General features: G+C 40.2%; 2 protein-coding genes across 8 annotated transcripts in view; one reads left to right on the forward strand and one right to left on the reverse strand.

Annotated features, from left to right (window-relative positions):
• Positions 1-4,724: 4,724 nt before the first annotated feature.
• LOC143033991 (cell growth regulator with RING finger domain protein 1-like) lies at positions 4,725-23,837 on the reverse strand. Of its 2 annotated transcripts, none has more exons than XM_076199786.1 (9): positions 23,723-23,837; positions 22,000-22,128; positions 18,312-18,437; positions 16,552-16,679; positions 15,585-15,750; positions 15,200-15,353; positions 14,408-14,515; positions 11,964-12,170; positions 4,725-8,803 (listed from the first exon to the last, which is right to left on the reverse strand). In XM_076199786.1, the coding sequence occupies exons 3-9, from the start codon at positions 18,419-18,421 to the stop codon at positions 8,555-8,557; spliced, it is 1,122 nt and encodes a 373-aa protein (XP_076055901.1). In that variant the 5' UTR covers positions 18,422-18,437; positions 22,000-22,128; positions 23,723-23,837; the 3' UTR covers positions 4,725-8,554. The 2 variants fall into 2 exon arrangements, with proteins under 2 accessions (XP_076055901.1, XP_076055902.1); XM_076199787.1 differs by having other exon boundaries at positions 22,000-22,139; positions 23,723-23,781.
• Positions 23,838-23,938: 101 nt separating this feature from the next.
• Positions 23,939-27,605, forward strand: part of LOC143033989 (ubiquitin carboxyl-terminal hydrolase 20-like) — a 32,241-nt gene continuing 28,574 nt past the window's right edge. Inside the window, exon 1 of one of the 6 annotated variants that reach the window (XM_076199781.1) lies at positions 23,939-24,010. Coding sequence is in view for 1 of the 6 variants with exons in the window: in XM_076199780.1 (XP_076055895.1) it covers positions 27,405-27,455 (51 nt within the window). In the remaining 5 variants the exon portion in view is untranslated. Of the gene's footprint in view, positions 24,011-24,040; positions 24,306-24,635; positions 25,372-25,592; positions 25,612-27,389; positions 27,456-27,605 lie in introns of those variants that run through there. The other 5 variants (XM_076199785.1, XM_076199782.1, XM_076199783.1 and 2 more) reach the window with 5 other exon arrangements.

Below are 27,605 nucleotides of genomic sequence, written 5' to 3' on the forward strand. Positions count from 1 at the left end.
AGGGAGGATGCTGGAGGTGATTCTAGACAATGCGTCGGCTACCTGGTTATCCTCTCCCTTGATGTATTCAATGCGAGTATCAAATTGGGAGAGGAAGGACAGCTGCCGGGAGACTCTTGGGGAGTGATGGTCGGAGACTCTGTCTAGGGCATGGGCGAGTGGCTTGTGGTCTGTAAGGATAACGAAAGGTCGGCCTTCCAGGAAGTAAAGGAAGTGCTTGACAGCCGAGACTATGGCTAGCAGTTCCCTGTCAAAGGCGCTGTAGCGAATTTGAGGAGGGTCCAGACGTTTGGAGAAAAAGGCGATAGGCTGGAGCTGGCCGTTGATCTTCTGTTGGAGGACGGCGCCAATTGCTGTGGAGGAGGCATCAGTGGTAAGGAATGTGGGTGCGTGAGCTACTGGGTAGGACAACGCGGGCGGCTTCAGCGATTGCCGCCTTGGCTTGTTCGAATGCCTGGGTCGCTTCGGAAGACCATCTCACAGGTTTGACCGACCGCTTGGAATGGTTCTTTGGTGAGGTCGTTCAAGGGAGCGAGTTTTTGCAGCTGCGTTGGGGATGAATCTGTGGTAATAATTGACGATTCCTAGGAATCGTCGGAGCATCTTGATGGTTGTTGGCTGTGGGAAATCTTGGATTGTGTCTACTTTCTGAGGGAGAGGATACAGACCTGCTGTTGAGATGCGGTGTCCGAGGAAGTCGAGATGAAACTCGAGGAGACACTTGGACGGATGTACCCGGAGGCCATAATCTTGGAGGCGGCGGAAGAGGAGGCGGAGGTGTTGGTCGTGGGTATCGGAGGCTACGAGGATGTCGTCGATGTAAACGGTGATGAAGTCGAAGTCTCTGAGGGCATGGTCTATGAACCTCTGGAACGTCTGGGCGGCATTCCGGAGGCCAAAGGCCATCATCTTCCACTCGAAGAGGCCGAACGGAGTGGCTATGGCTGTCTTCTGGACGTCTTCCGGCGCTACAGGGATTTGATGAAACGCCCTGACCAGGTCAATTTTGGAGAAGACCTGCTTCCCGTGAAGCTTGAAGTGGAAGTCTTGAGCGTGAGGGATGGGGTAGCGTGAGGGATGGGGTAGCGGTCGGGCTTCGTGATGCGGTTAAGTTGACGGTAGTCACCGCAAGCCCGCCATTGGTTGGGCGGTGGGGGTGGCTTGGGAACCATGTGGAGTGGTGATGCCCAAGCACTCTCCGATGGTTGGATGATGTCCTGGTCTAGGAGTTCTTGGAACTCCTGTTTGGCAGCGGCCAACTTCTCTGGGGAAAGTCGTCGAGGCTTGCTGTGTACTGGCGGTCCAGATGTCTGGATGTGGTGCATGATGTTGTGAGGGGTGGTGGTGGTGTTGGTCTTGTCTGGCGATGTTAGCTGGGGAAACTCCTGCAGGATGCGTACATAATCGCCAGCGGACTGGAGGGACGATATCTGGTGGGATTTGGCGTTAGTGGTGGTTCCCGGTATGCTTGTCGTGCCGTGGTACAAGCAGTTATCCTTGGCGCTAACCACCATATTGTAATGCTGGAGGAAGTCGTAGCCAAGAATGGGGTGCTGGACCGCTGCTATGACGAATGTCCAAGGGAACTTGACATCGTGGAGGTCCAGGACGCTGTGGTGGCTGCCGTAAGTTGCAATGGGCGTACCGTTGGCTGCAAGCAGGTCGTAGGATGGCCACCGTGTACCGTGGTTGGGTTCTTCCGTCGGGGGTATGATGCTGACGGCTGAGCCCGTGTCTACCAGGAAAGAGAGGCCAGAGTGGCGATCACGCACTGAGAGGAGGGTATGACTATGGTTAGCGGGGGTAGGAGTGCTTACCGACCCCCGCGTTTGGCGTTTCCCTGCGACCAGCTGCATGGTTGTGTGCATCTGAGCGCCTTGGCTCCGAAGCGGGTATGGTACCAACAGCAGGCAGTATCCTGTCGTGGAGCGGGGCTAGGTGGTGGTTGTTGAGGGGGGGGTTCCCTTCTCGGCAAGCAACTGGTTGAGCAAGGTCTTCATGTCGGCGACTTCCTGCCGTAGTTGCTGCATACTTTGGTCACTGGCACTATATGACATGGGAATGTTTTCACTCACAGCACTATGGTCGGTAACACCTGGGTTGTCACTACACTTTGCGCGAACACTATGCACTGGTTTGTGTACCGAGGTATGTCGCTGGAACAACCTATCTGCTATTTCGCAGTATTGTTCGTCGTCCTTATCGCCGGCTAGAGCTTCCAGGTGTAAGTGAGGCGTCCGGCATCTTGGAGAGGTGAATGGAGCGGAGGAGTTCCTTGGGCAATGACACCTTTTGCCCGGGTGTTGAGGTTGGCCATACGGGTGTATAGCTGTGAGGGGTGGTGTCGCCGAGTTCGCTCTGCTGGATATCTCGGTAGAGCTGGTCGTCAGGCCTGGCGCATAGCTTCCGTAAGGCAGTCTTGAGGCGGTACACTTGCTTCTTCCGGAGGAGAAGAGACGGCGTTACGGACAAGGGCGATGACGTCCGTTGGTAGAGCGGCGATGTACGCGCCGAAGGCTTGGTGGTCCGGAACGTCACCTTGAGTGGCTAAATAGGCTTCTGTGTGAAGTAGCCAGCTCTCCAAGTCACGGGAGAAACTGGGAAGTTTCACTTGTGAGTTTTCCATAATCCTGGTTGTCCTTCACCGGGGTCACCAATTTGTAGTGGTTTGGTTCGAACAAGCCAGGGAAAATGAAATTCACTTTGGTCTCTTATTCTAATCTCTTTGGTAAAACCACAAGTAATAGCCACTGGTAAGTGGATATGATCAGTCGTAGCTGGACGGTGAGCCTAACGTCAGAGGCGGTGGCGGCTGATGACGGCGAGGCTCGATGGGACTGCTACAAGACTGGACGAGATGTTGTTGCTGCTACCGTGGCTATTACTATTCAGCCCTGACTGGCCGCCGCTGCCCTATTTAAGGGTTGCTCGCGGCTCAGCGTAGTTGGCAAGAGAGGTCGCTAGCCGCTCGAGAACCATTTGCTGGCTCCTGATTGGCCAGCTCATATTCACCTCTTGCCAACTATGGGAAGTGTGTGACCGCCTGTGGCTGCGTCACTACAGTTGCACTCTTCAACTACCAGCGAAACTAGTATTTTAATGCATCATATGAAACAAACTGAATTACGTAAACATATTTTCTGCTACACAAGTTTTTGTTGCATTCGGTTATGATTGGCAGGAAATAACAATAACATTACAAGTAACTTTATACTTCAGTGAATTTTCATATATGATGGTAATTATCTAAAAAATACTGATTGAAACTTACCAGTAATGTTATGATTTATGAATACAATTCTTGTTCTCCGCAGTGTGTCTGCTTCATTCAGACACACTCGCATGACGCAACCTTTCGACATTTTTTTTTTGTGTAGTCGGGGAAGGCACCTGAGTTGTGGGTGTAGACATAGAATAGGGAGTAACGTGACCCCCGGGCACTCTATATCTGCACCACATTCTGGTGGGGGGCCCATGGACACTTATTCACCGGTAGCCTTGTTTACATTGTGTTCCTCGGTCTCTTCCCTAAATGTCCCCGATATTCGCAACATTTATGAAATGTACATGTTCGATGAATGTTCGTCTTAAATAGAAATATGTATAGATAAAATATATTTTGTTGTAGAATTTTTTGAAATTAAGTCAACTTATTTTAATAAGTATATTTGAATAACCACTCCTGGGTAATTAGCTTCTATTTTTTCTGCCTCCACACGAAATGATCAAATTAATGCTTATTTCGTACTGAGTCAAATTAAATGTTAGTGATACCGTCTCTATTACTATATTAAAATATCTCCGTTTCTTAAAAAATAAAACTTAACCTATTATGAATACTAAATATACGGTTTATTTTCTTCGACGCTTATGTGTACGGTTTTCCATGATCGTACATTCGGTAATCATTTACGTTCCCTTCTTTCTCAATGCTCCTTTTACCCCATCCATTCATCTCATCCTCGATTGCCCCCTCACGTTCACTCCATCCACCTCTGCCTTCCACACTTCTTTTCCTATTCTTTCTTCATTCATTCATTCCATGTGTCCAAACCATCCCAATAATTTTCCATCAACCTTATCTCCCAACTCTTCCAAGTTTCCAACCCTATTCCCCTCCTCGTTTCTCACTCTATCCAGCTTAGTAATCTCTACCATACTTCTCAGACATTTCATCTCAAACACATTTAAACTCTTCTGCTCTTCCACTATTTTCCATGTTTCTGCCCTATACTGTGCTGTCAACAGTCACCCCTTGATACATTCTCCTCTTAGGATCCATTCCAAATTGTCTATTTCTCATTGCATTTTTTAATTCCCCAAGGTATTTACTTGTTTCTCTCAATCTACACTCTACCTCCACTCCTCCCTTGTGATTTTATTCTAACATAAATTATATATATATATATATATATATATATATATATATATATATATATATATATATATATATATATATATATATATATATATATATATATATATATATATATCTGGTCTGTAGACATGCCCTAAAACAATCCATCAAACATTGACTGTATGTAACCATGTAGTCAGTTTCCCAGTACAGGGGTGGGGTAACAACGTGGACACCTCTAAATATGATTAGGCCTGAAAACAGGTATAAATAATGCTATTTTGATGAAGAGTTATTTAAAAGTATTCTAACTCTGTATGCCCTATAACATACTACAAAACCATGAAAAAAGTGAATAAATACAATATAGATTTCTTTCTGTTTATTTCAACAAAATGTTATTCCATTTATTTACATGTATCATTATTTAGCCACCCCTTTTATAAAGGGATATGACTTTTTGGTATATGTATCATCATTTTTGTTACTGAAGCCAACAGCAGGTGCCTGCATGTGCAAGACAGATATCATCAGATCATCTCTCTGCCACCCATCTTCAAAAATTTTCAACATCCTAACTTCCATCTAGAATGGCATGGGAATCAAGTTTCCAAATTCTTATTATCAACTTCAACTGGATTTCTTCCACCTTTCCATACAAAAAGAGCTGGTGACCACACTCCTCTAACTACTGATAAAAAAAATATTTTGGTTTAGGACAAACGGGCATCACCAGGTCATAGAAACAAACTGAAACAGACCACATGTTGCAAAGGATATAAAGAAATACAATCAATTCCCCAATCAGTCCATTACCCCTGGTGGTCACTCTCGCAGAAGACCCATGGTCTTAAGGTAGCCACCACCAGCCTTCTGGCAGCTCCACAAGTCTCTCAGAGAAGATAAATTGTGTTGCTGTCCAAGGATTGTTAGTGTGGGGTATTGTAGTATGAGGTGTTCTATCTTATGTGTGGTGGTTGCATCTGGGGTAGTTTGAATCTGTGGCTAGGCCTATTCTATATAGGTAGATACCATTTCAAAGCTGGATGGTGTCAGTGCAATTGTGCCAAAATGGTTATTATAATATGCAGGAGAGTTTTTTTTCTGTGGTGCTTATGTCTGGGGGTTGTTGGTGAAGTATTAAAATTTGATGGTCTATCTTGAAGGGTTTGTTTAATGATCTGAATGTATATCTGTTTTTATGTGGATGTCTTAAGTGGTATGAGTAGTAGGTTTTATATGTCAGTGTAGTATGCTACAACAACAAAAACTACACCATCCACATACACGGGTACCTACTTCTTCCCCTTATAAGGGAGGTAGCCAAGCCAAGGCACGCACCCACTCTACCACCACCCTTGTTTCCATCTTATCTTGGCTCTTCATCCACAAGGAGCTAAGAAGAGAGGGAAATAAGAGGGTGAATGGGAGTGGAATGGATAGGAGTGGGTGTATACCTTTACTTGGCTACCTCCCTTATAAAGGGGGGAGAAGCCCTTGGTATATAGATAGTATGCTGATGGAGTAGTTTTTTTTATTGCATTTTGTTGGTGGTGTTTATGAGATAGCACCTGGTCTCTGGACCATGCCAAATGTCAAGAAATAAAAATCTCCATAAAGATGTGTCAATTCCTTGCATAGCCTGGAAAATGATAAACCCCAAGCTAAAACCACATGAGAATTTAAAGTTGGTGATATAAAATAACGGGAGCCCTGGTGCATAGCTCCTATTCTTTATTACAATAAGTAAATCCAATTAGGCAATTACAACAGACAAGTTGAGATAACTTCTGTTGTCATTGCCTAATTTTGGGGTGGGGGGTGGGAAGGCAGGGGTGGAAAAGGAGATGGCAGATAAAGCTGATGAAAAAGTATTGGGATGGTTTGGAAACATGGAAAGAATGAGTGAAGAAAGATTGGTAAAAGAGCTGTGGAAGGTAGAGGTGGATGGGATGAACTTGAGGGGATGACCGAGGATGCGATGGATAGATGGGATGAAAGGGCCATTGAGCAAAAGGGTAATGTCTGTTGAGCAAGGTAGGAGATAGGGGTGAGTGGAAAATGGCTGTGTATAGATGATACTATGATGCAAAGAGGGGAGGAGGTAGGGTATGGGGGTGGTTATGTGTGAATGATATTTTGATATAGCCTGAAGGTATTTTTCCCTGTCTTCTCTTTTTCTGCATGGGTGGATGGAGAGAAGGAGTTGCCAATTAAGTGAAATGGTTTTGCTGTGGATGCACTGTGTTTTGCTACATTGCTTCTGACCTAGGACAGTGGGCAGAATGACCTGTCATCCATGAGGAGCTAAGATTAGAGGGAGGAAAGGGTGGTGGATGGGAGTGGAATGTGTGGGAATTGGTACATGCTTTTTGACTTGCTACCTCCCTTGCAAGGAGGAAAAAACCCTTGGTAAACAGATAGACAACAGACAAGTTAAATGTTTCTTCAAGGAGATCTACCGGAGGGCCCAAGAATCTGCCACCGTGGGGCTGCAGGCTTCTGCAAAGTGAAGCCACTGGAGGAAGAAGAATTTTAAGTATCTGATGTTGCATGTGGCAGTGAACAAAGGAGTGGATGTGGAGGTGAATTATGAAGTAAACAAAGAAAGTAAATGTCTGGGTAGAATGAAAAAAGTTATGAGAAATATGTATTTGGGGATGAATGCAAAAAGGAGTGATTGCACCTGCACAGTATGCAACACATATAATATAAGGGAAGCAGAAAGGAAGAGTCTAAACAGAAACTTATGGCTCCTTGGCAGCCAGTAATGGTTTTGGGTCCCCACTAGGAAGAAACATGGAATTGTTGTCTGTACTGTAGGAGGAGGAGGAACAGTGGGAGTAATCGGTGAGGAACAATATGGGTTTTCAGGAAAGGTAGTATACATGCATAATTTTCTTGTAGTAAAGCAGATTTACAAGACATTTTTGGCAAAACATAAGGATGTTTTTTGGGCTTTTACAGATTAGGGAAAGGCTTATGACACGGTGGACAGGAAGGCATTGTGGGAGATATTGCTGATATATGGGATAAGGGGAAGCTGTTAAAGGCAGTCAATAGCTTTTACATTAGTTGTAGAGAATGTAATAGAAGCCTTTGGTATAGAAATAGATAGGAGGAGGAGGACAGGAGCATTTACCAACTGTCAACCCTCCTTAATTGAAAGAGCGGTGAAAATAAATAGAAGTTGATGTCAAGATCTCTGGCCTGGTGGTTCAGAAGCAAGTCTCTTGGGACTACACCTCCAGGTGGAGGTAAAGAATGTTGCTTGACAGGTAATGTGGAGATGACCTTCTTCAGCTTTTGTACTACAGGAGCACCACAAGCATGTCCCCACTGTTGGCCCCAGAGGACCAGGAACAGAGTAGAGAAAAAGTGTGGGAATTCTTTAACCTGTAAACTGCGAGATACATCATATGATGAATAGTGTGTAACTGTGACATACATCATATAATGTGAAGGCTTTTCTTAAATTTGATGGTCTATACTTCGCTCCCACCCCACATGTCTTAAAATGAAGTCTGGCAACTCAGGGGGAACGAGTCCACATGTATCCTTTGTTCTCCTCAGACATCATAGAAGGGGCAGGTCAGTCACCTCCACACGACCCACAACCCTCTACTTCTCATGGTGTAAGACGAAAGATAACTTACACAAAAAAACATTCATATGAAAAAGAAAGAAACAGTGGATGATTGAAGCATCAATGGTGTGGAACAAGTGTGAGAAAGTAGAAGAAAAGTCCCCCGTCACTCACCAGTGCATCACCACCGCTCACCCCACACTACCTCCAAGTGACACAATGTGCAACTTTGCTACACCACCACACCTGAACTAAGGCAAAAAGTTAACTAATACTTGGTTTTCCTATATTTTTCCATGCAATATTTTGTCTTATAACAGTAAAAAATTCTTTTGAGAATTTTTTTTAACCCCAAAGAATTGCACACCATGGGTATGACCAACAAAACTCTATTGTGCAATTATCGGGTTAAAGGAAAAATGTGAAAAAGAGAAGGATGTGGTGAAAGAACAATTATTCTTACATCTTAGTCAGGTTTTATGAGAGGTAATGAAACCAGTCCCACCTCTCTTTTCTTTTGGTCTTGGGGACTAGATAAACATACAAATGATGAAATGTATGGGGATATAAAAGAAAGGAAAAAAATCACTAGCATTATATTGTCTTTAAGATTACTCTTCTATAATTCCTATAATATTATTTAACAACCCATTCAATTTCTGCCAAAATCCAAGACTGCGTGCCTGCGTCCCTTGCGAATGTTCTGGTTCAGGTGCTGGGGGGGGTGTCGCCTCACGGTCCACTAAGAAGTAACTGACGATACGAGTGCGACACATTGGACAATTCTCTAGACGATGGAAGCAGCTATGGCAAACACATACATGACGGCACGGGAGCAATGCCCTTGTAGTTTGGTTGACCTAAGGGATGGGAATTGAAATTGTTAAAAATATAGAAACATATTACAGAAAGATTACAATATTCCAGACATGGTACTAAATTAGGCAGTTCAATTGTAACAATTAAAAATGGATTATGAATTGTTAAACATCTGTACTACAATCAGTCAATCAATCGTTGCCTTCAGTTTCACTGTCTGGAAACCTACAGCACCACAGCAGCTGACAATGGTCCTTGGGCCCTCCAATAAACCTCTCTGGGAAGAAGTCTTGGATTGATGTAAACAGGTATATTATATTAGAGTATGACTGTTTCTGTGTCATTGGCTGAAAGCAGAGGAAGGAGGAGGTAGTCACCAGGTGCCAGATCTCCTTGTATTTACCTAATTGTATTATACAGGAAGGGGACCTATGCTCATGTTGATTTGTCTTTGTGTCTCACAACATCTAGTTTGTTCTTAAACTTGCATAGTGTTTGCACACACATTGTTATTTCATCCAATTTGTTCCAGACATCCACCACTCTGTGTGGAAAGCTGTTTTTTCAGATCTTTTCTATAACTGTCCTTTTTGAGTTTCTTTTCATGTTCCCTTGTTTTTCTTCTATCCCACTTTAATAGGTCTTCTCTGTCAAGAACTTCTACATGTGAAAAGATGGAGGAAATACTGACAAAGCTGATGATGTCAGTCCCTTAGTGGTGCTCCTTCAAATAGAAGTAAAAGAATTGACAGGGTCTGAAGATGTGTGGCATGGAGATGACTCTGATATCCCTCTCATAAGACCACCTTGTGTGTGCAGGGACCCATCACTGGTCCAAAACACAGAAAATCACAACTGTTACCCTGAGTTTCAATGAGTGGACATTCACAGCCCCACAGTGGCCAGCAATGGTCCTTGGGCATTCCTAAAGATGCCAAGGAAGAAACATTGGACTGTTTTTGGTTTTGTATTCATGCAGGGCTGTTTCTATGTCACTGGATTATAGCAGCAGGAGGGGAGTCTCCTCCTCCTCCTCCTTCTACTTCTACTTTCAACTAATAACATACAAACAGTCCCCCACATTAATACAACAGAGACAGCATTCCAAAGTTTCTTCCCAGAGATATGATGTACAAAGGGAGATGGTGACAGTGAGTTAGAGGTGAGCTAAAAAGGAGTGATATGATATGGTTTAACATCACACACTCCCCCTTATCAGGATGCTAGGACAATGCCCCTCACAGAGGGCTTTGTAGCATGGAATTTAATGAACCATGCCCTTGGTTCAGCTTCGCCGGTGGCAGGATTCGAACCGCCCTCTCCTCGACCTTCTCCGCAAGTAACGACGCCCTAACCCGCTCAGCCAGCGAGCTTCCAAAAAAGGAGTGATGCTATAAGAAAAAAAGAATGTATTTTGGGTTGCATGTGGCAAGGAATGGAGGAGTGGGGATGCAGGTAAATTACAGAGTAAATGATCAAGTCTAAAGGAATAAAAAATGTCATGAGAAATAAGTACATGGAGAGGAACACAAAGAGGTGATTGTACCCACAACACTGTATGGAGAAGAAACTTGGAATTTAAAGGAGGCAGAAAGATTATGTGTTCAAGAAATATGGTGAGAGTTAAAAGGATGTATAGACTGAGAAATGAGATAAGGCAGATAGTGAAGTTAGAAAGGGAGCTGGCAGATTGGGTTGATATTGGGATGGTTTGGCCAAATGAAATGAGTAAAGAAAGACTAACATAAAAGTGGGGAAGGTTGAGGTAAATAGCATAAACTTGAGAAGACTTAGAATGAGGTGGATAGGCAGAGTGAAAGGTACACTGGATGCAAGAAGAATCTGCTGAACAGGGCAGATAGAAAGCAGGAGATGGGTGTGAGAGGAGAATGGTTGAGAAATTGATACATTCAAAAGGGATTTTCACTTGTCTGTTCTGTAAATAAGTGAGAAGATGAGGGGGAAGGGTTGTCATGTAATGAAGTAGTGCAAGTAAACCAGCTTCAGCTGTTAGGCCCTGTTGTGAAGGTACTATGACTTGCTGCACTGCTCCTGACCCAAACAGTGAGAGGGGGACAGGAATGACTTTTCGTCCACATGGAGCTAAAATAGAAGAGATGACAAATGGCTTTTGGATGGGTGAAAGGGGGCATATACTTTGAATGTGTTTAAGATGAGGTGTCTGAGAAGTATGATAGGTGGTTACTAGGCTGGGTAGAATGAGAAATGAGGAGGTGAGGAGGAGAATGGGGGAGGAAAGGGAGTTGGGATATAGGGTGGATGAAAGAGTATCAGGATGGTTTGGACATATGGAAAGAATGAGTGAAGAAAGACAAGGAAAAGAGGTGTGGAAGGCAGAGGTGGAAGGAGTGAACATGAGGGGGCGACCTAGGATGAGATGGATGGATGGAGTAAAGGGGGCTTTGGGGAAGAGGGGAATGTCTGTTGAGGAAGGATGGGAGAGGACAGAAGATGGGTGAATGGAGAATGGTTGTATATGGATGATGTTGTGATGCATGAGGTGGAATGGGTGGGGGATGGGGGGTGAGGTAGTATGTGTGAGAAAAATTTGACGCAGCCCAAAGGGATTTCTCCCCGTCTTCTCCTTTTCTACATGAGGGGATGGAGAGGGGGGTCACCGATTTAATGAAGCGGCCTTGCTGTGGATGTGCTGTGTCTTGCGACACTACTTCTGATACAGAGTAGTGGACAAGATACAGGGATGACCCATCATCCAGGAGGTGCTAAGATAAAAGGGAGGGAAGAGGGTGGAGGGGAGTGGAGTGTGATAGGGATGGAATGGGTGGGAGTGGTTTTTATGCCTTTGTTTCTTGGCTACCTCCCTTATAAGGGGTGAAAAGCCTTTGGTATATGTATGTATGTATTATCATTATTTAGGATCAGTCACGAGTCAGTTCTCCTCAAGTGAAAAGGTGGAGGAAATTAAAAAGTTGAGGGAGGGATCATGGACCTTGTCTAGAGACCTAGTGTCGGACCATTACAGCTGCATCTCCAGATGGAGGTCAGGATGCTGACAGGTTCTGAAGATGGGCAGCAGGGGTACGTTCCTCTCTTATGTCCATCTTCTAGGACCACTATATGCAAGTGCCCATTGCTGGTCCCTATAACATTTCAATAAAAATAAAATCATACTCCAGTTACAACAATGCTTAAGAATAAAAAAAGTCTGGGAAAAAATACCTGACAAACCACACATGCTTCATCCAAAGAAATTTCATCTTCACTCTCTTGTTGCACTTCTTCCTCAGGATTCCTATCATCACAGAGATTACTTTCAACAGTATCAGTATAACTACAGTTATCTGTCTGCACTTCTGAAGAGACACCTGAGCCCTGGGCTGATCTGCTATTTTCTTTAGTCTCTTCACTTCCTTGAGTGTAAAGGGCCTGTAAGTTTATAACCACTATTAATAACTTCTGAAATAAAATATAAATACCAAAATAAGTGGCTTGTAGTAAAGGCCACCTTACTCCTTCATATGGAGATTATGAGAAACAGCTTAGCTTTATTACACTATCATATGAAACACTAAATGAATGTGTTTGGGAGTGCAGTGGGATAAAGTATCAGAAGTCAAGGGAAGGAATGGCACAGTTGGTCAGTTACAAGATATGGTGAGTGGAGAAGTGGAGAGAAGTGTCATCCAGGATAGTGTGAATGAAAGTGAGACTAGGAGAAAACATACAGGCATGAATGCTTATGATCTGGGTGGTGAGAAAAGTGAAGAGGACAGGGAAGCACTTCGAAATTACTTGAATTAGTGTGAAGAGACTTTTAGAAGGAATATAAATGTGTTGGTGCTAGGGGGAAATCTTAATGTTAGAGTAGGAGAGGAGCCAAAAGATGGAGTAGTGGGACAGGATGAAGTGGCAGGAAGGAACTATATCAGAGATCATGGAGATGTGTACCGAAAGGAAAATGATGGAATGATGGTAGCAAATACAGTGTTTAAGAAGAGAGATAATCATAAGTATATAAATGCTAGGGTGGTGAGTAGCATGGTAGCTGAGGTGATGATGTTAATGGACTATATAAATGAGGAGTGGAAGAGTTCTAGATGTAAATGTTCCAGGGAGAGGGCAGTGAACTGTCAGATCATTATCTGGTGAAATGGAATTTGAGAGTGGAGGTTGAGTGGATAAGGAAGAAAAGGGAAGTAGTTACACAGGTGCTCAAAGTGAATAAATTCAGTGAGCAAAAGAAAAGAGAAGAATTCAAGGCTGAGCTCAGAGAGGTATAGGATATAGTGAATGGTAAAGGAGAAACAGGAGCAGAGGAAGGATGGATATCTTTCGAAATGGAAATGCTGAAGTACACAAAGATAGTATGTGGGAAGATGGGAGGGATCAACAGAGGCAGCAAAGGGCAAGATGAAGAGATGACAGTGGTGGTGACAGAAATGAAGCAAGTATATGAAAAACCATTGCAAAGAAGAAATGGGGAAGCATGTGAGAGGTATAGAATGGAGTGGAAGTACAATGCAAAGTGAAGTGGACCAAGTGGAGAGATGTAAGGTGGGGCTAAGTGTAGGCACACATTAGTGATGAAAGCTGGTAAGGGTTAGAGGGATGTCATCTAGAGTGTCTGACAAAAGGAAGGAATGGTTATAGTGGATTGGTTAACCACTTTGGTACAATGTTGGTATCTTGATTATATATTTTTTGTAGTTGGGCATGAGGGGGATTGGGTGGGGGAGGGGGGGTGAGGAAGTATGTATGAGAAAAAATTTGACGCAGCCCGAAGGGATTTCTCCCCATCTTCTCCTTTTCTGCATGAGGGGACGAAGAGGGGGGGGGTCGCTGAAATTATGAAGCTGACTTGCTGTGGATGTGCTGTGTCTTGCGACACTGCTTCTGACCCAGGGCAGTGGAAAGGATGTAGGGATGACCTGTCATCCAGGAGGTGCCAAGATAAGAGGGAGGGAGGAGGGTGGAGGGGAGTGGAATATATAGGAAATGGAATGGGTGGGAGTGGTTTCTATGCTTTTTTCTTTTTGGCTACCCTCTGTATAGAGGGAAAAAGCCTTTGGTATATGTATGTATGTACATGAGTTACCCCCAGATTCTGTGAACTAGTTTGGTCATATTTTCTGTGTTTATCATTACCCAGAATAAAAGAGAATGAATAATACAGCAGTGACTTTATATCTTATAATGCAAGTAGTGTGATGCATCGTTCATGCTGCATGCAAGAATTTGACTCATGCTGAAGTGGTTAATAAGGTTGATTAACCTCTTCAGTACAAGTCAAATTCTTGCATGCAGCATCAGATGCATTATAAAATATAAAGTCACTGCTGTATTACTCATTCTCTTTCACTGAGAAATAATAAACAGAAAATGTGATCAAACCAATTTACAGAATTCAGGGGTCACTTAGCTACAACTACAAAATAAATATAATCAAGATGCCAATGCCAGCATTCTCTTATACCCACTCATATCTCATGAAGCCTATGTAGGTGTCATTGCATCAAAGAGATTAGTTAATGTGTGCCTTACCAGCTTTCATCACTTTCAAAGGTCTTTGTAACTCATCCTTTCCCTACATCCAAAATAGATGTATAAGGTCAATACATACAGGAATTCGACATTGAGTACAACATTAATGTTGTAGTTATTACCTGTAACCTTGTGCACTGTCCAGAATACTGCTTTAGGAACTGGTGTAAGACAGTTGTAGGGATACTGCATACATCATCTTTGATGTGTATAATGCTCACTAAGGCACCCTGAGGAGATATTCCATACAAAATCAGAATTCACTATTTGATTACCTGTAGATATAAGTTTCATTAAGACAGTAAAGTTGCAATTTGTCATCATGCTGATCTTACATATACAGTAAAATTCCTTTTATCTGACCTTGGTAGGACCTATCCTAGATCGGATGTTTAGAAAAGTTGGATATTTGGACGTGCACTAAAAAAATAACTAAATAAATAAAAAACTCATTGGTTTGAGACATTCTCACTTATTTACAGTCCAATAAAGCATAATAAACAACACAGTAGAGTTGAGGAGAAATAACCACCAAAGGCCAAATGTAAAGAAACGCTGAAATGCCCGGGAAAATAACAGCCGATTTGAGCGCCATGAGTTAGTAGCGGCAAGACTGCATTATACACAATCATGCACGCAAACAACACAACATACACTCTATAAAGGATTTGTGGGAAAACCCAGTTTCGGCTGTGGCCTTCCTTGGGGAGACGGGACTGCTCGGACAGACAGTCTAGGGAACGACAACAACAACAACAACTAAACAATCACTCAACAGTCAGATGTTTGGACAAATTCAACTTTTATCCGACTTAGGTCATTGAAGAAAAAAGTCGGATGTTTGAATTAGTCAGTTGTTCGAAGGTTGGATAAAAGGAATTTTACTGTACTCAGTACTGTTACACTATAGTTACCACTTCTGCAATATCCTGATTCATTGCATCATTCTGTTGTACCATGCACACAACCAATGGATATGTGGACCTTGGCATAGGACCAAGATCTAAAGAAGTATTTTCTGGGACACTTATATCCACAATCCTTCCTTCAGTATCATTCACAACAAAACTGTTAAAGTTCAACATAACAAGGAATTAATAGACAAGTAATTTTCATTCCAATCATCCTAGCAACCTTAAATAAAGTGGAAAGGGCCTATTGGTATATGTACTGCATAAATGAAAAGAAAAAGTGGATGAATGCTTAGTAATACACAATAAAAGTTCAAACTTTATACATTGCCTGGAAGCAACATTCTCATTTAACAATTCCATTTATTATGAAGTTGAAAGCAATTACCTTTCAATCTCACAAATGTGCTGGGCTGATAATGCTGCCTTATGAATGACCTGCTCAAGAAAATTGGACCAAGGTAAGGCAAGAAGAGCATGGATATGATTCACAGAAACACCCCAATAGGAACGCATCAAAAATGGAACATCATTCCGTATTGTTACTTGGAGTCCTGCAAAAACATACACAGAAAATTAACATGAGAAAAAATCACATTGATATCAATTGATTTTAACTAAAGATAAAAATGTCAGTGCCCCCACAATTAAAATTACAATCTACGTCCTCAACTCTTTACTGTAATACTACACTGTAAATATCTCATACCAGCAAATAGTTCAAGTGAGATCAATGACTGATATCCCCTAATGGTGATCTTGCAAGACATATATCAGAGAGAATTACATCTCTGGTGTCCATCTTCAAAACCTATCAAGACTCTCCAATCACACATGAATAATACAAGGTATGATATTTGGAGAATAAGAGAAAGGAGTCCACAAGAGTTCCTTCTTTCTTGGATACTACAATTAGGCAAATAAGTAAATTAGATAAACCTCCATTGGTAGGTATAGCCATTTTGGTCTTTGCATCAGGACCAAGATTTCTATCAACTCAGACTATTACTCACTCGCTCACTCAAACACTGTCTGTCTTTTTCTCCTCTTCTCTTTCAAGCCAGTGTCACTGAAACAGATCCACATTAATACAACTCAGACAACAACTCAAATGGCTATCCATGAGGAAGCACGAGGACCATTCCTAACTATAATACTGTGGGGCTGCAAGTTTCCAGTAAGTGAAATTCAGGACAAGTTCTACATTGTACAAGTAAAGCCTTTGACTAAATGTTTTACTACAAGACTTTCTATGACTTATATACTAAATTGCATGCTTTATCCAAAACTGGCCTCAATATTGTGAATGTGACTTATGCCTATAATGACTGAAGTAGAATTAAAATTTCCTTTACCCTGAAAAGTTGCTTCCTTGGGTCTTTCAAGTCTCAGTGAAAATGGAACACTGATTTTCTGCATATTTACTCGTGCAATAGGAGCCTGAGCAACAAAAACTACCGAGCCATCTCTTCCACCTTGAATCCTGCAGGTTAAATACACATTTCAGTTTTTATTTAGCCTAAAATAGATTGATAATAAAAACCAGCAAACTACAACTGTTCATTAAAGTTTGACTACAATATTCTGTAACTTAAATAATTAAATGACTCACTACAGATACTTTATTAGCTCTGTCATTAACCCAGCCCTTATTCTTAATTAACACAAAGAACATAAATTTCCAGCAAAGAACATTTCATTAATACATACTTCTTCCTAGTCTACTAGTTAAATTCCTTTATGCACATCCCCAGTGAAATACAAATTTTATCAATTTAATGCAAATCAAACACACTAATATGAGATGACATGGAAAATAATTAAATAAAAATCAATCTATTGCACATTACCATATTTCATTATAAAAACAAGGACTACAATATTCTCAAGAAGGGCATTTTAATAACTAACTAATGAAAATTCATATCCTTGAAGACACCTCTCTCCACTATACCATGCACTTGTCATTCACCAACAATGCCACTCTTTTCCTACTGACATCATAACCCACCACACTCCCAAACCCTAACTCACCCTTTCCTTTCTGTTTTATTTCATTTAACACTAACACATCCATCTTCTTACTCTCATCTGTTCCACATCCACACATATTTAATGACTCAGTTACTAGGATTTTGGTTGGAGTCCTACTCCTATGCCCTCTTATGCCTTTTCAGGGGAGAAAATATGGTGTTACAGTAAATAAATACAGCACATCACTGTGTTAACAAAGTAAGGCTATCAAAAATTGTAATTCTGGGAATCAGTTTTTATTCTATGATTACCAGTATTTTGATTTGTAATCATAATTCAACAATTTATAATCATTTGCATCTCATTCTGGAGTCTTCTGGAGACTAGTGTGTCAAACAGGGGTATTTAGGGGTTAGCATAGTACTGATAACTTCTACTCAAAGGTCTAAATCTCCCTTTTTTTATGTATGTTATCTATCTGTCTATATACCAAGGGCCTTTTCCCCCTTATAAGGGAGGTAGCCAAGCCAAAAGGCATGTAACCATTCCCACCCATTCCACTCCCATCCATCACCCTTTCCTCCTTCTCATCTTAGGTCCTTGTGGATGAAGGATCATCCAAGTCCCCCACTCACTGCCCTGGGTCAGAACCAATGCAGCAAGGCAAAATATATCCATAGCAAGGCTGCTTCATTTAATAAGCAACCCTCCCTCTCCATCCCCTAATGTGCAAAATAGAGAAGATGGGGAAAAATCCCCTCAGGCTGCATCAAATTACCATTTACACATAACCACTCCCTATCCCCCCATCCCCTACTCCTTCCCTTCCTTGCCTAACGGTATCATCTATACACAGCCACTTTCCACTCATTTCTACCTCCTGCCCTCTCCCTTTCTTGCTTAACAGACATTCCACTCTTGCTCAAAGCCCCTTTCACCCTCATCACTTCATCTAATCCTTGGTCATCTCCACAAGTTCACTTCATCTACTTCTGTATCTTATACAGTGAGAAATATGGTGTATGTGACACTGGCACTCATTAAAGTATGTCCCCCTAACATCGCAAGATGATTTTACAAGGTCTTGCTTTGGTCTTTTTGTCTTTCAACATAACATCTAAACTGTATTTTCCATACTTACCTTAATATAAATATAACCATACAAATGAAACAAATAATAACAGCAACAACTGAAAAAATATTGGATATCTCTGCAGCAGACATGAGTGCGGCTGTTAGAACTGCAACCATTGTTGTGCAGCAGCACCTGAAACCAAAGAAGAAGAAAAATCAACCAACAATTTTAAAATGTAATAATATAAATCAATAGCATTCATGAGAGAGGAGAATGGAATGTTTGTGAGTGTAAGACATTCCAGATGGCCAATAAGAAGAAATTACTTAGTAATAATGAATGACAACTTATGATAAAAAATTACCATTATTCTGTTTCAATCCTGAGCTTCTATCTTACTGAACAATATGTATACAAAATAAAAAGAATCCTAAGGTTGTCTTTCAAAGTAACAAGTTAGTAAAACTGAATCCAATTATGAATGTATGCATTGTTACCTAGATTTGTTTATGAGAGAGACCAATGGCAGATGCTTGCATGTAGTAGTCCTGCAAAATGACAAAGCTGTCCATTTTCAAAATCTACCAATCACCTCACCTCTGAGGGGCTGTCAATCAGTCTCTGGACTGAGCCTAAGATCTCTCTGTATTTCTCAAGACAGGCTCATACTGTGCCTCATGCAGATCTGCATGTAGCAGGTGGTGGTATTGAATGCTGAGCTAAGTGTCCACACTGAGTGGGCATCAGTCTCAATGCTAGTCTCACAGATGCTATTCTTATCTATATCTTTGGATAGCTCCTATCATTCTGAGTATCTTGAACCCCATAAATAAGTACCACAAATTAAGAGTGATGCTTGTGGTGATTTTTAAAAATCTCATGTTTTTTTTTCGGCAGGAGCTGCAGTGGAGAACAGCACAACCATATCTAACCTTAATAAAATTCTCTTGCAAATGTATTGACAGTGCTAGGAGTACAGAAACCATCAAAATCTGACACCTGCAAGTGGCTACAATCTTTTGTATGGGCAATTTTTTATTAAGGAAAAATTGGTAAATATAAAGTTGTTTGCCATAATTACCGCTTATAAAAAGTAACGTCAGTAGTGATTTTTTAAAATTGTGTTTTTTGGAGGGGGCTGTGTTGGAGAATAGCACAACTGCACCTAACCTTAAAAAAAACTCATACAAATGTGTTGCCAGTGCTGGTAGCAGGGAAAACATCAAAATCTATTGTCTGCAGGTAGTAGATAAAATCCTTCATACTGATATATTTTTTTAGTAAAAATTGGTAAATATAAAGTTGTTTGCCAATCTCACTGATGCAAGTCTTATCTATATCATTGGATAGCTCCTATCATTTGAGTATTTTAAACCCCATAAATGTCACAAATAGCAATGTCAGTAGCCGTTTCTAAATATTTAGTGTTTTTTGTGGGAGCTGTGGAGGTGAATAGGAAAAAAAAAAAAAAAACATCATGTTTAATGTCAAGGTTCAGAATACTCTCCTCATATCATCAAGGCTCACACTCCTTATGTTCTTCATTTTATATTCCTTGCTCTTGATGTTCCATATGCATTGGGTGTGGCTTCTTGACCACTCAACAGGGCTAGCAGAAGTGGCCATGATGGAGAGCATGACTCGTATGTTCTCCCTCAACAAAGACTGAAGTGGCACTGACAACATCTTTACACCCATCAAATCGAGTCAGTTCAAAACAGCTTAGCAGTGCACTGGCAGGGTTCAAAACTTTGATTTTCAACAGTGCCACTATCATTGCCATGGTCATGGGGCATAGTATGTTCTACACCTTTTCACATGAAACATGGAGAACTGACAACTGGCAACTGCTTCCTTTTCTTCCCACTTTCAGTCACTGACACAAAAACTGTCCCATGCCAATACAACACAGACAACAGTCCAAAAATTCTTCACAGAGAGATCTGTGGGACAGCCCAAGGACTGTTGGCACCTGCTGTGGGGTTGTAAGTGGTGGTAGTGCTTGGCAGTGGTGGCTATTCTATTCTTGGGCCACTTCTATTCATAGTATATATAAATGATATAGACCATGGACTAAAATCTACTGTTTCCAAATTTGCTGATGATACAAAACTGTGCGGAGTGGCAAATGATCACTCAAACCAATTAGATATTCAAGAAGATTTAGATCAATTACAGCAATGGTCTGAAAAGTGGCTAATGAAATTTAACACAAGTAAATGCAAGGTAATGCACATAGGTAAAAATAACAGCAAGTACGATTACAAGTTATTTGGAAATTCGTTAACAAAAGTGAATAGTGAAAAAGATCTCGGCGTAATTATCAGTAACGACCTCAAATCATCCAAGCAGTGTATTTCAGCCTCTGAGAAAGCAAATAAGATTCTGGGATTGATTGCGCGATCTTTTGATTTCAAAAGTCCATCACTCATTAACAAGCTATATAAATCGTTAGTTCGTCCACATTTGGAATATGCTGTTTCCGTATGGTCACCGAATCTCATTAAAGACATTGACAGACTGGAAAAAGTACAACGGCGAGCCACAAAACTGATTCCAAATATCAAAAATAAATCATACGAAAATCGACTTAAGCACATGAATCTGTTTTCCCTAAAAAAGCGTAGACTCAGAGGTGACTTGATACAGGTCTTTAAGATTTTAAAGGGAATTGACAACATCAAAAGTGACCAAATTTTCACATTGAATGAGAATCAGACAAGAAACAATGGTCTCAAACTGTCCGGAAATAGATTCAATTTGGAAGTAGGTAGAAACAACTTTGCCAACCGTGTAGTTAATGAATGGAATAAACTTCCTGCACAGGTAGTGCAATGTAGTTCAGTTCGAAGCTTTAAGAATCATTTAGATAAATACCTAAGTAAGATGCTGTAATTATTATAATTTATGTTATATTATTTGTTTTTGTTTTGTTATAATTTGTCTGTCTGATTTTCATTTATTATTAGTTATATGTCAATTTATTATCATTTACTATTTACCTGTTTGTTTGTTATTCAACTATACCAATGCATTTATTTATGTATTTTAATTGTTATTTACATTGTTATAGTTTTAATTTATTATTATTATTATTATTTTTTTTTTTTTTTTTTTTTTTTTTTTGCATCCGACCTAGATATGGATCAAAAGGTCTCCTGTTGGCATGCTTTGCCTTTGTAATCCTTTGTAATGGAGGTTGGTGGTGATGGTGATTGATGGTTGTGGTAGTGGTGAGAAAAAGAAATAGAGAGAGAGAGAGAGAGAGAGTGTGTGTGTGATTCACCATGGTCTTGGATCATGTCTTGGACTTGTGATTGACAGCTATAACCCACCCAGAAGAGAGCTTAGAGGTCATATATGACTGATCTATGGGTAATGCTGTGACCTTACATGCACACACACCCCCAACTCCCTGCCTAAGAGAGTTGGAGTAATGACCCATAGCGCAGCGATACTGAAATTATTTCAGCCCTGGGTGGGATTCAAACCCGGACCACCGTAGTGGCAGCCATGAATGCTACCACTGCTCCATCATGTGTGTGTGTGTGTGTCTAACCAATCTCTGAGAACTGTAGACATGTGGGTGCCACTGAGTTTCTTAATGGGCACTGGAGATGAATCGAGTTTATGTTCCTCTCCAACATCCAACCTGCAGGATAACAGCATGCTGGCACCTATCATCAATCCCTCTGTATTGTTTAAAGAGCACAAACTTCATCCCCTAAGTATGACCATAAAGACTTAAACTTACCTCCTCGGCAAAATTACGTAGTTTTACTGCTTTCAGGGAGGATGAAGGGGTGGGGAACAGAGCCTGACTGTAGCCCAGAGAAACTCATACAGTCTCCTTCCCATATAAATGTTGGTAAATGGAGCATACCTGCCAAAGTACTATGATTAATAATATTCTAGCTTACTTGACCTCACTTCTCATTACATGATATCAATCTTTTCACACTTCCATATTTTTTTAGCCCAGAAATTTCACATTACTTCACTCCAGCCTCCCCCATCCCTCATGATGTCACACACCTCTCTCATCCTTGCTTAGCATTCCTTTTCATCGAATTTCTTCCCATTCAACACTTCTCTGCCTCCCCCTCCACTTTACCTCCGTTCTCAATTTCCCTTCCACCACATGATGATCTGGCAACTAGGGTTGGGTCCAAGTACATGTACTTGTACTTGGTACATGGACTTAAGTACAGATTTTCATGTACTTGTACTTGTACTTTAAAAAGTCAATGCTCCTTGTACTTCTACTTATAGTTAGATCCAAAGTACTTGAATAAAGTATAGTCAAGTAGAAAAAAGTGCATTTTATTTAATTAAGAGATATACTCTATACAGATTCTAGCAAACTTTCTGATGATACTATTGGGTAAATGCTTATCTGTTATTTCTAGTTATGAAACTACCAGATATATTATCAATATATAAGATAAGGACAAGTTTTAATGCTTTGATATTTACCTATACATTCTGCATCAAATTTAGTTTTATTATCAATATGACAAATATATGAATAGTCTTTTGCATTTGTAGCACAGGGATTATTCCTTATTCAAGTTATTCATAAAGTATATAAACTGGTTAGAGATACAGCAGTCTCATACTCTTCTACACATGCTCAAACTGAGTTCCATGTCAAGGAGGCTAAAGCTGATAAGAATCATGTAAAACTTGAAATCAGTTCTAAATTTATTTGAAGAAACGTACAAAAAAGAAAATTACTATAAACTATACACACAGAGATTTAGAAAAACTGAATCTGCATTGAAATGTGCTCCAAAAAGTGATTCAACAACTGGCTGAAATTTACCAAATTCAAATTACATTGTATCCATGGGAGGAAAGAATTCTATAGCTGTTCCACTGGAATGTGTCAAAATCAATTGTATGTAGCTAGCTGAAGGTTATTATATAATTCATAATATTCAAATTATGTGTAAAGTATATATTCTGTGTGTAAAGACTATGACAGGAATTCTTTTTATCACATAAATAAAGTACTTGTACTTTATTGCAATGCCATGTACTTGGACTTAAGTACAGTTGCCTGCACTTGGATCCAACCCAACTTACTGGCAACCTCAGTTGAACCTGCCCTCTCCCCTGTACACATTTAATTATTAATATCTATGTCCACAACTACTCCCAATCCACATGATTTTGGGTGAGTAATTCTCTTATTCTTCCGAAACGCCATTTAAACAACCTTTCAGTCATCATTGTGTTCTAATAAATTACTTGTGCCATTGCTATTTCAAATTTGATTAAAATTTGATACCTGTCAATCTAAGACTAAGTCAGTGACAGTCACAGTGAGTGAACCAATATTGTACCCCTAATCGAACACAAAGTATGATTGAGCATTATATCAATAAATTTACATAAATTAGGATCGGAGCGTCTTTAGTAACTATAAAATTTATTCGGGTGAAAAACAAACCAGGAGAATACTACAAACTTACTACTGTTTCAAACTGATGTAAAACTACCATTCTATCTCCTATTTCTCGATGTCGTCAGTATCATAAGTGAATTGGTAAATAAGAATTGGATTGTTTATATTTACGTTATTGCAAAGATCCACTAAAGTCTTACTTTATAAAGTTTCAAAACATTTAAAGGTATATATATTGGTGCTCTTTTGTTTACACCGCTCGTTACATATGTGTTTATTGTGTATTGAACACAGCCGACGTAAACATTTGACAATACGTGGTCCAAAGTTCGATATAGTGCTGGTAATACCGTAGGTAAGCTAGTATGACTTAAATTGAGATCACCTACAACTCGAAAGAACATAAATTAAAAGTAAAATATCCTATTAATGACTTAGAGTAACAAGAGACAAAATTTTGTTCGAATAGATAAGCAGTGCATTATTGCGTTTGCAAATTAAGACGTTTCATTGTTTCGTTGTTTAGAAACTAGTTGCAAATCTATCATCTGTATATTATTGTATTTATGCAAATGTTGTAAGTAACCTGAAGTACATTTTCCTGGTAAAATGTGATAACCGCGTAGATGTCTTGCTGAGAAATTAATGATGTAAGTAAAGAAACTTCAGGACTTTTTTTGTGTTGACGTTGTGTATTTACCGAGTTGTATCTTACGGGAAAAGGGAGCTAATTCAGCTATGCTCGTGTGTCCCATCTCTATCTCGCCATATCAAATTTGTTCTTAAATTCGTGTATTGTTTTTTCACACACTATTTTTTCGTCTAGTGCGTTCCATACATGCACCACTCTGGGGAAAACTGTTCTTTTTCAGGTCTTTTTTTTTATGACTGTCCTTTTTGAGCTTCCTTCCCTGTCCTCTTGTGTTTCTCTTTTTCCAATTTAGTAAGTCTTCTCTATCAAGGACTAGATGGTCAACAAGTCACCTCTTTCTCTTCTTTGTTCCAGTCTATAATTCTAGTTTTGACAATCTTTCTTCATATGACAGTTTTGATAGTGTTGGGGCCATCTTTGTAGTTCTCTGGATTCTTTCAATTTTCCTTATATTTGTTTTAGTACTGGGTGACCATAGTGTCGCTGCGTACACACACAAACACAAAATTGTCAGAGAAACCTACAACTTCCTGAGATCAATAGAATTGGCTTTTACTTACTTGGATGAAGAAATGGTGAAGAAAATACTAGTCACACTGATAAGACCAAATCTGGAGTACATATGACACTATGGTCACCCAGTACCTAAAAGAATATAAGGAAAATTGAAAGAACCAAAGAGCAACAACAAAGATGGCCCCCACACTTACAGAACTGTCACATGAAGAGACACTGTCAAATCTAGATTTATCAACCCTGGAATAAAGAGAATAAGGTGACTTGTTAACTATCTCTAAAATCATGAGAGGTACAGAAGTCCTTGATAGAGAAGACTTACTAAATTGGGATACAAGAAGACGCAGGAAGAAACTCTAAAAGGACAGTTATAGAAGAGACCTGAAAAAAAATAGCTTTCCCCACAGAGTGGCGGATGTATGGAACAAACTGGATGAAATGATAGTGTGTGCAAAAACCATACATGGATTTAAGAACAATTTATATACTACGAGTTATAGAGAGGGGACACCACAAGCATAGCTCCCTTTCCCATAAGATATACCTAGGTAAATGCACACACACCAATAATGACATGGTGTGACACTTGTAGATATGCCATTAACAGGGAAAACCAGTTGGAAATACCAATTGAGTGGACAGAGAGGAAATAATGCTATTCGGGGTCACAGTAGAGTCAAAACATTGCTGGTTACAACTTTGGGAGAGAATCAAGGAGAGAACATAGTAATTTTTGTTACAATGTAATGGCAACAGTAACACAGTGCTCCAAGATTTGCCTTTAACAGGTAAAGCCAAATGAAAATACTTGCCAGTTGAATGGACAGGGGAGAAGTAAAGCCATTCAGGGTCACAGTAGAGGCAAAACTTTACTGATTCTAACTTTTGGAGAGAGTCAGGGAGGGAAAATAGGGGTTTTTGTTTCCAAATTTGCTTATGATAGGAAACAGAAGATGTAGTTTGTTTACATTACAAAATGTTGTCTTTTTGTTGTTGTTGTTGTGTATACACTAATGATAGCTGATTTTGAAGGTTTCCAACCCGAAAAAGTAACTCCATTACGAAATTTTATGAATATAGTGATGGGAATGAATTTGAAAAAAAAAAAATAATAATAATAAGTTCGAAGTTGGATACCTTTCCATGGAGCTAAGTGAAGTTCTAACAGAGTTGAAAAGATTTATAGATTTGATTTCCTCCCATGAGGCTACATTGCACAATCTGGAGCAAAAACTTGGGCAAGAAAAGGAAACAAACCTGTCTCAGAAAGCAGAGGTTGGTCAATTAAGAGGGGAAATTGAAACTTGACAAATGAAAGAAAAAATCTTTCTAACACCATGGAGGAAAAAGAGGATAGGCCAATAACAAATGAGGATAGAAGAGATAGAGTAACCTCTAAAAATATCATGGAGCAACAGGGAAGAGATGTCCTAAAAGAAGGAATAGTTAAGGTTATGAAAAAAAGAGAATCTCTTGTCAGAGATGTAGTTGATAAGACTAGATATGTCTTACGCTTTGGTTGTTGAGAAGAACACATCACCTCATGGAAATTATGCCAGGAACAAGATATACATACATACATATACCAAGGCTTTTTCCCCCTTACAAGATATGCAAATGATTATGCAAATTACCTTGTAGCTGATGTAGCCTACTGCGAGAATAAAAGAGGTTTGGTAAGTTCAGCTCTATTTGTAAGGTAAAACTGAACTGATTTTACATGCAGCCAGGAGCTGATATATATATATACCACATGGGTAGTCACCCGTGGTGCATAATTGCACTGGATAAGGTTAGGTTAGATCAAGAAGGGTCACACTGTCATAGGTAGGTGTGTGTGGTTGGCGTATCAGGTCTAGCCACATGGGCGACAACATATATTCCACACCATGTGTAGGGTAGATCAGTAAAAGAGGAATGGCACATGTCCAATGAAAATAAAGTTTGAGTCCGAAATCATGGCAAATGAAGTGATCAGCAAGTCTCGGGAGGAAAGATGCTACTGTAGAGGAACAAGAAAATACATGAAAGCTCTTAAAGAAATCAAAGCCAAAAATAATAGGACAGAAGAAAAATTGTATTTTTTTTTTATCAGAATGTAAGGAAATGGTTTCTAGAAAAGGACAGGAAGTATTGCAAAGGAAACACTACAAGGAAACTTGGAGTTGCATATGCTAATGTTGATGGTGTACTATTGGCTAAGTTGGAGCTGCAGCAGTCAGTACATCTCTCCCACAATCCTGTTGATGTCTGTCAGATGACAGGTTGTCTTTTATCAATACTCCCAAATCTGTGTGTGTTTATGTATGTTTACCTAATTTTGGTTTACAGGAAAGAAACAACTCTTGTAAAGAAGTCCTGCCTCATCTCCAGCTTGGTTACCACTTGGTCTCTGGACTTAGCCAAAGATTCCTCTCTTGTCACATTCAAGTATATTTCCTCCACCTTTTCACATATGGAGAGCTGACAACTGGCAACTGCCCCTACTACTTTCAGTTTAAGTTGATAAAATGATGTAGGTCCAGTCCGGAGACAAAGTGTCAGCTCCAGATGGAGATGAGGGTATTAACAGGTTTAGAAAATGGGCAGTAGAGAGATGATTCTTTCATCTGTCTTGCAAGACCAAAATCAGGTACATGTTACTGGTCCCAGAGCTTTGTATTTGTTATTGAAATGGGAAAAAAATCTTAAGGACTGAGGCCCTAAGATTCCATATTGTTTCATTCAATATTTAGATTTTTTTCCTCATATATTGTCCATTAATTTGATATTTGGTTGTAGA

Source organism: Oratosquilla oratoria, chromosome 16 (assembly GCF_046742065.1).
Source record: "Oratosquilla oratoria isolate Oo_2021 chromosome 16, ASM4674206v1, whole genome shotgun sequence".
In the NCBI taxonomy this organism is placed as follows: domain Eukaryota; kingdom Metazoa; phylum Arthropoda; class Malacostraca; order Stomatopoda; family Squillidae; genus Oratosquilla; species Oratosquilla oratoria.

Excerpts from the sequence above, each read along its gene's own strand:
- LOC143033991 (XM_076199786.1), bottom strand. The coding sequence starts at position 18,421 with ATGGTTGCAGTTCTAACAGCCGCACTCATGTCTGCTGCAGAGATATCC. Across the intron at positions 16,680-18,311 it reads ATGGTTATATTTATATTAAG|GATTCAAGGTGGAAGAGATG; the intron begins GTAAGTATGGAA and ends TTTAACCTGCAG. Across the intron at positions 12,171-14,407 it reads GACAGTGCACAAGGTTACAG|GCCCTTTACACTCAAGGAAG; the intron begins GTAATAACTACA and ends ATAAACTTACAG.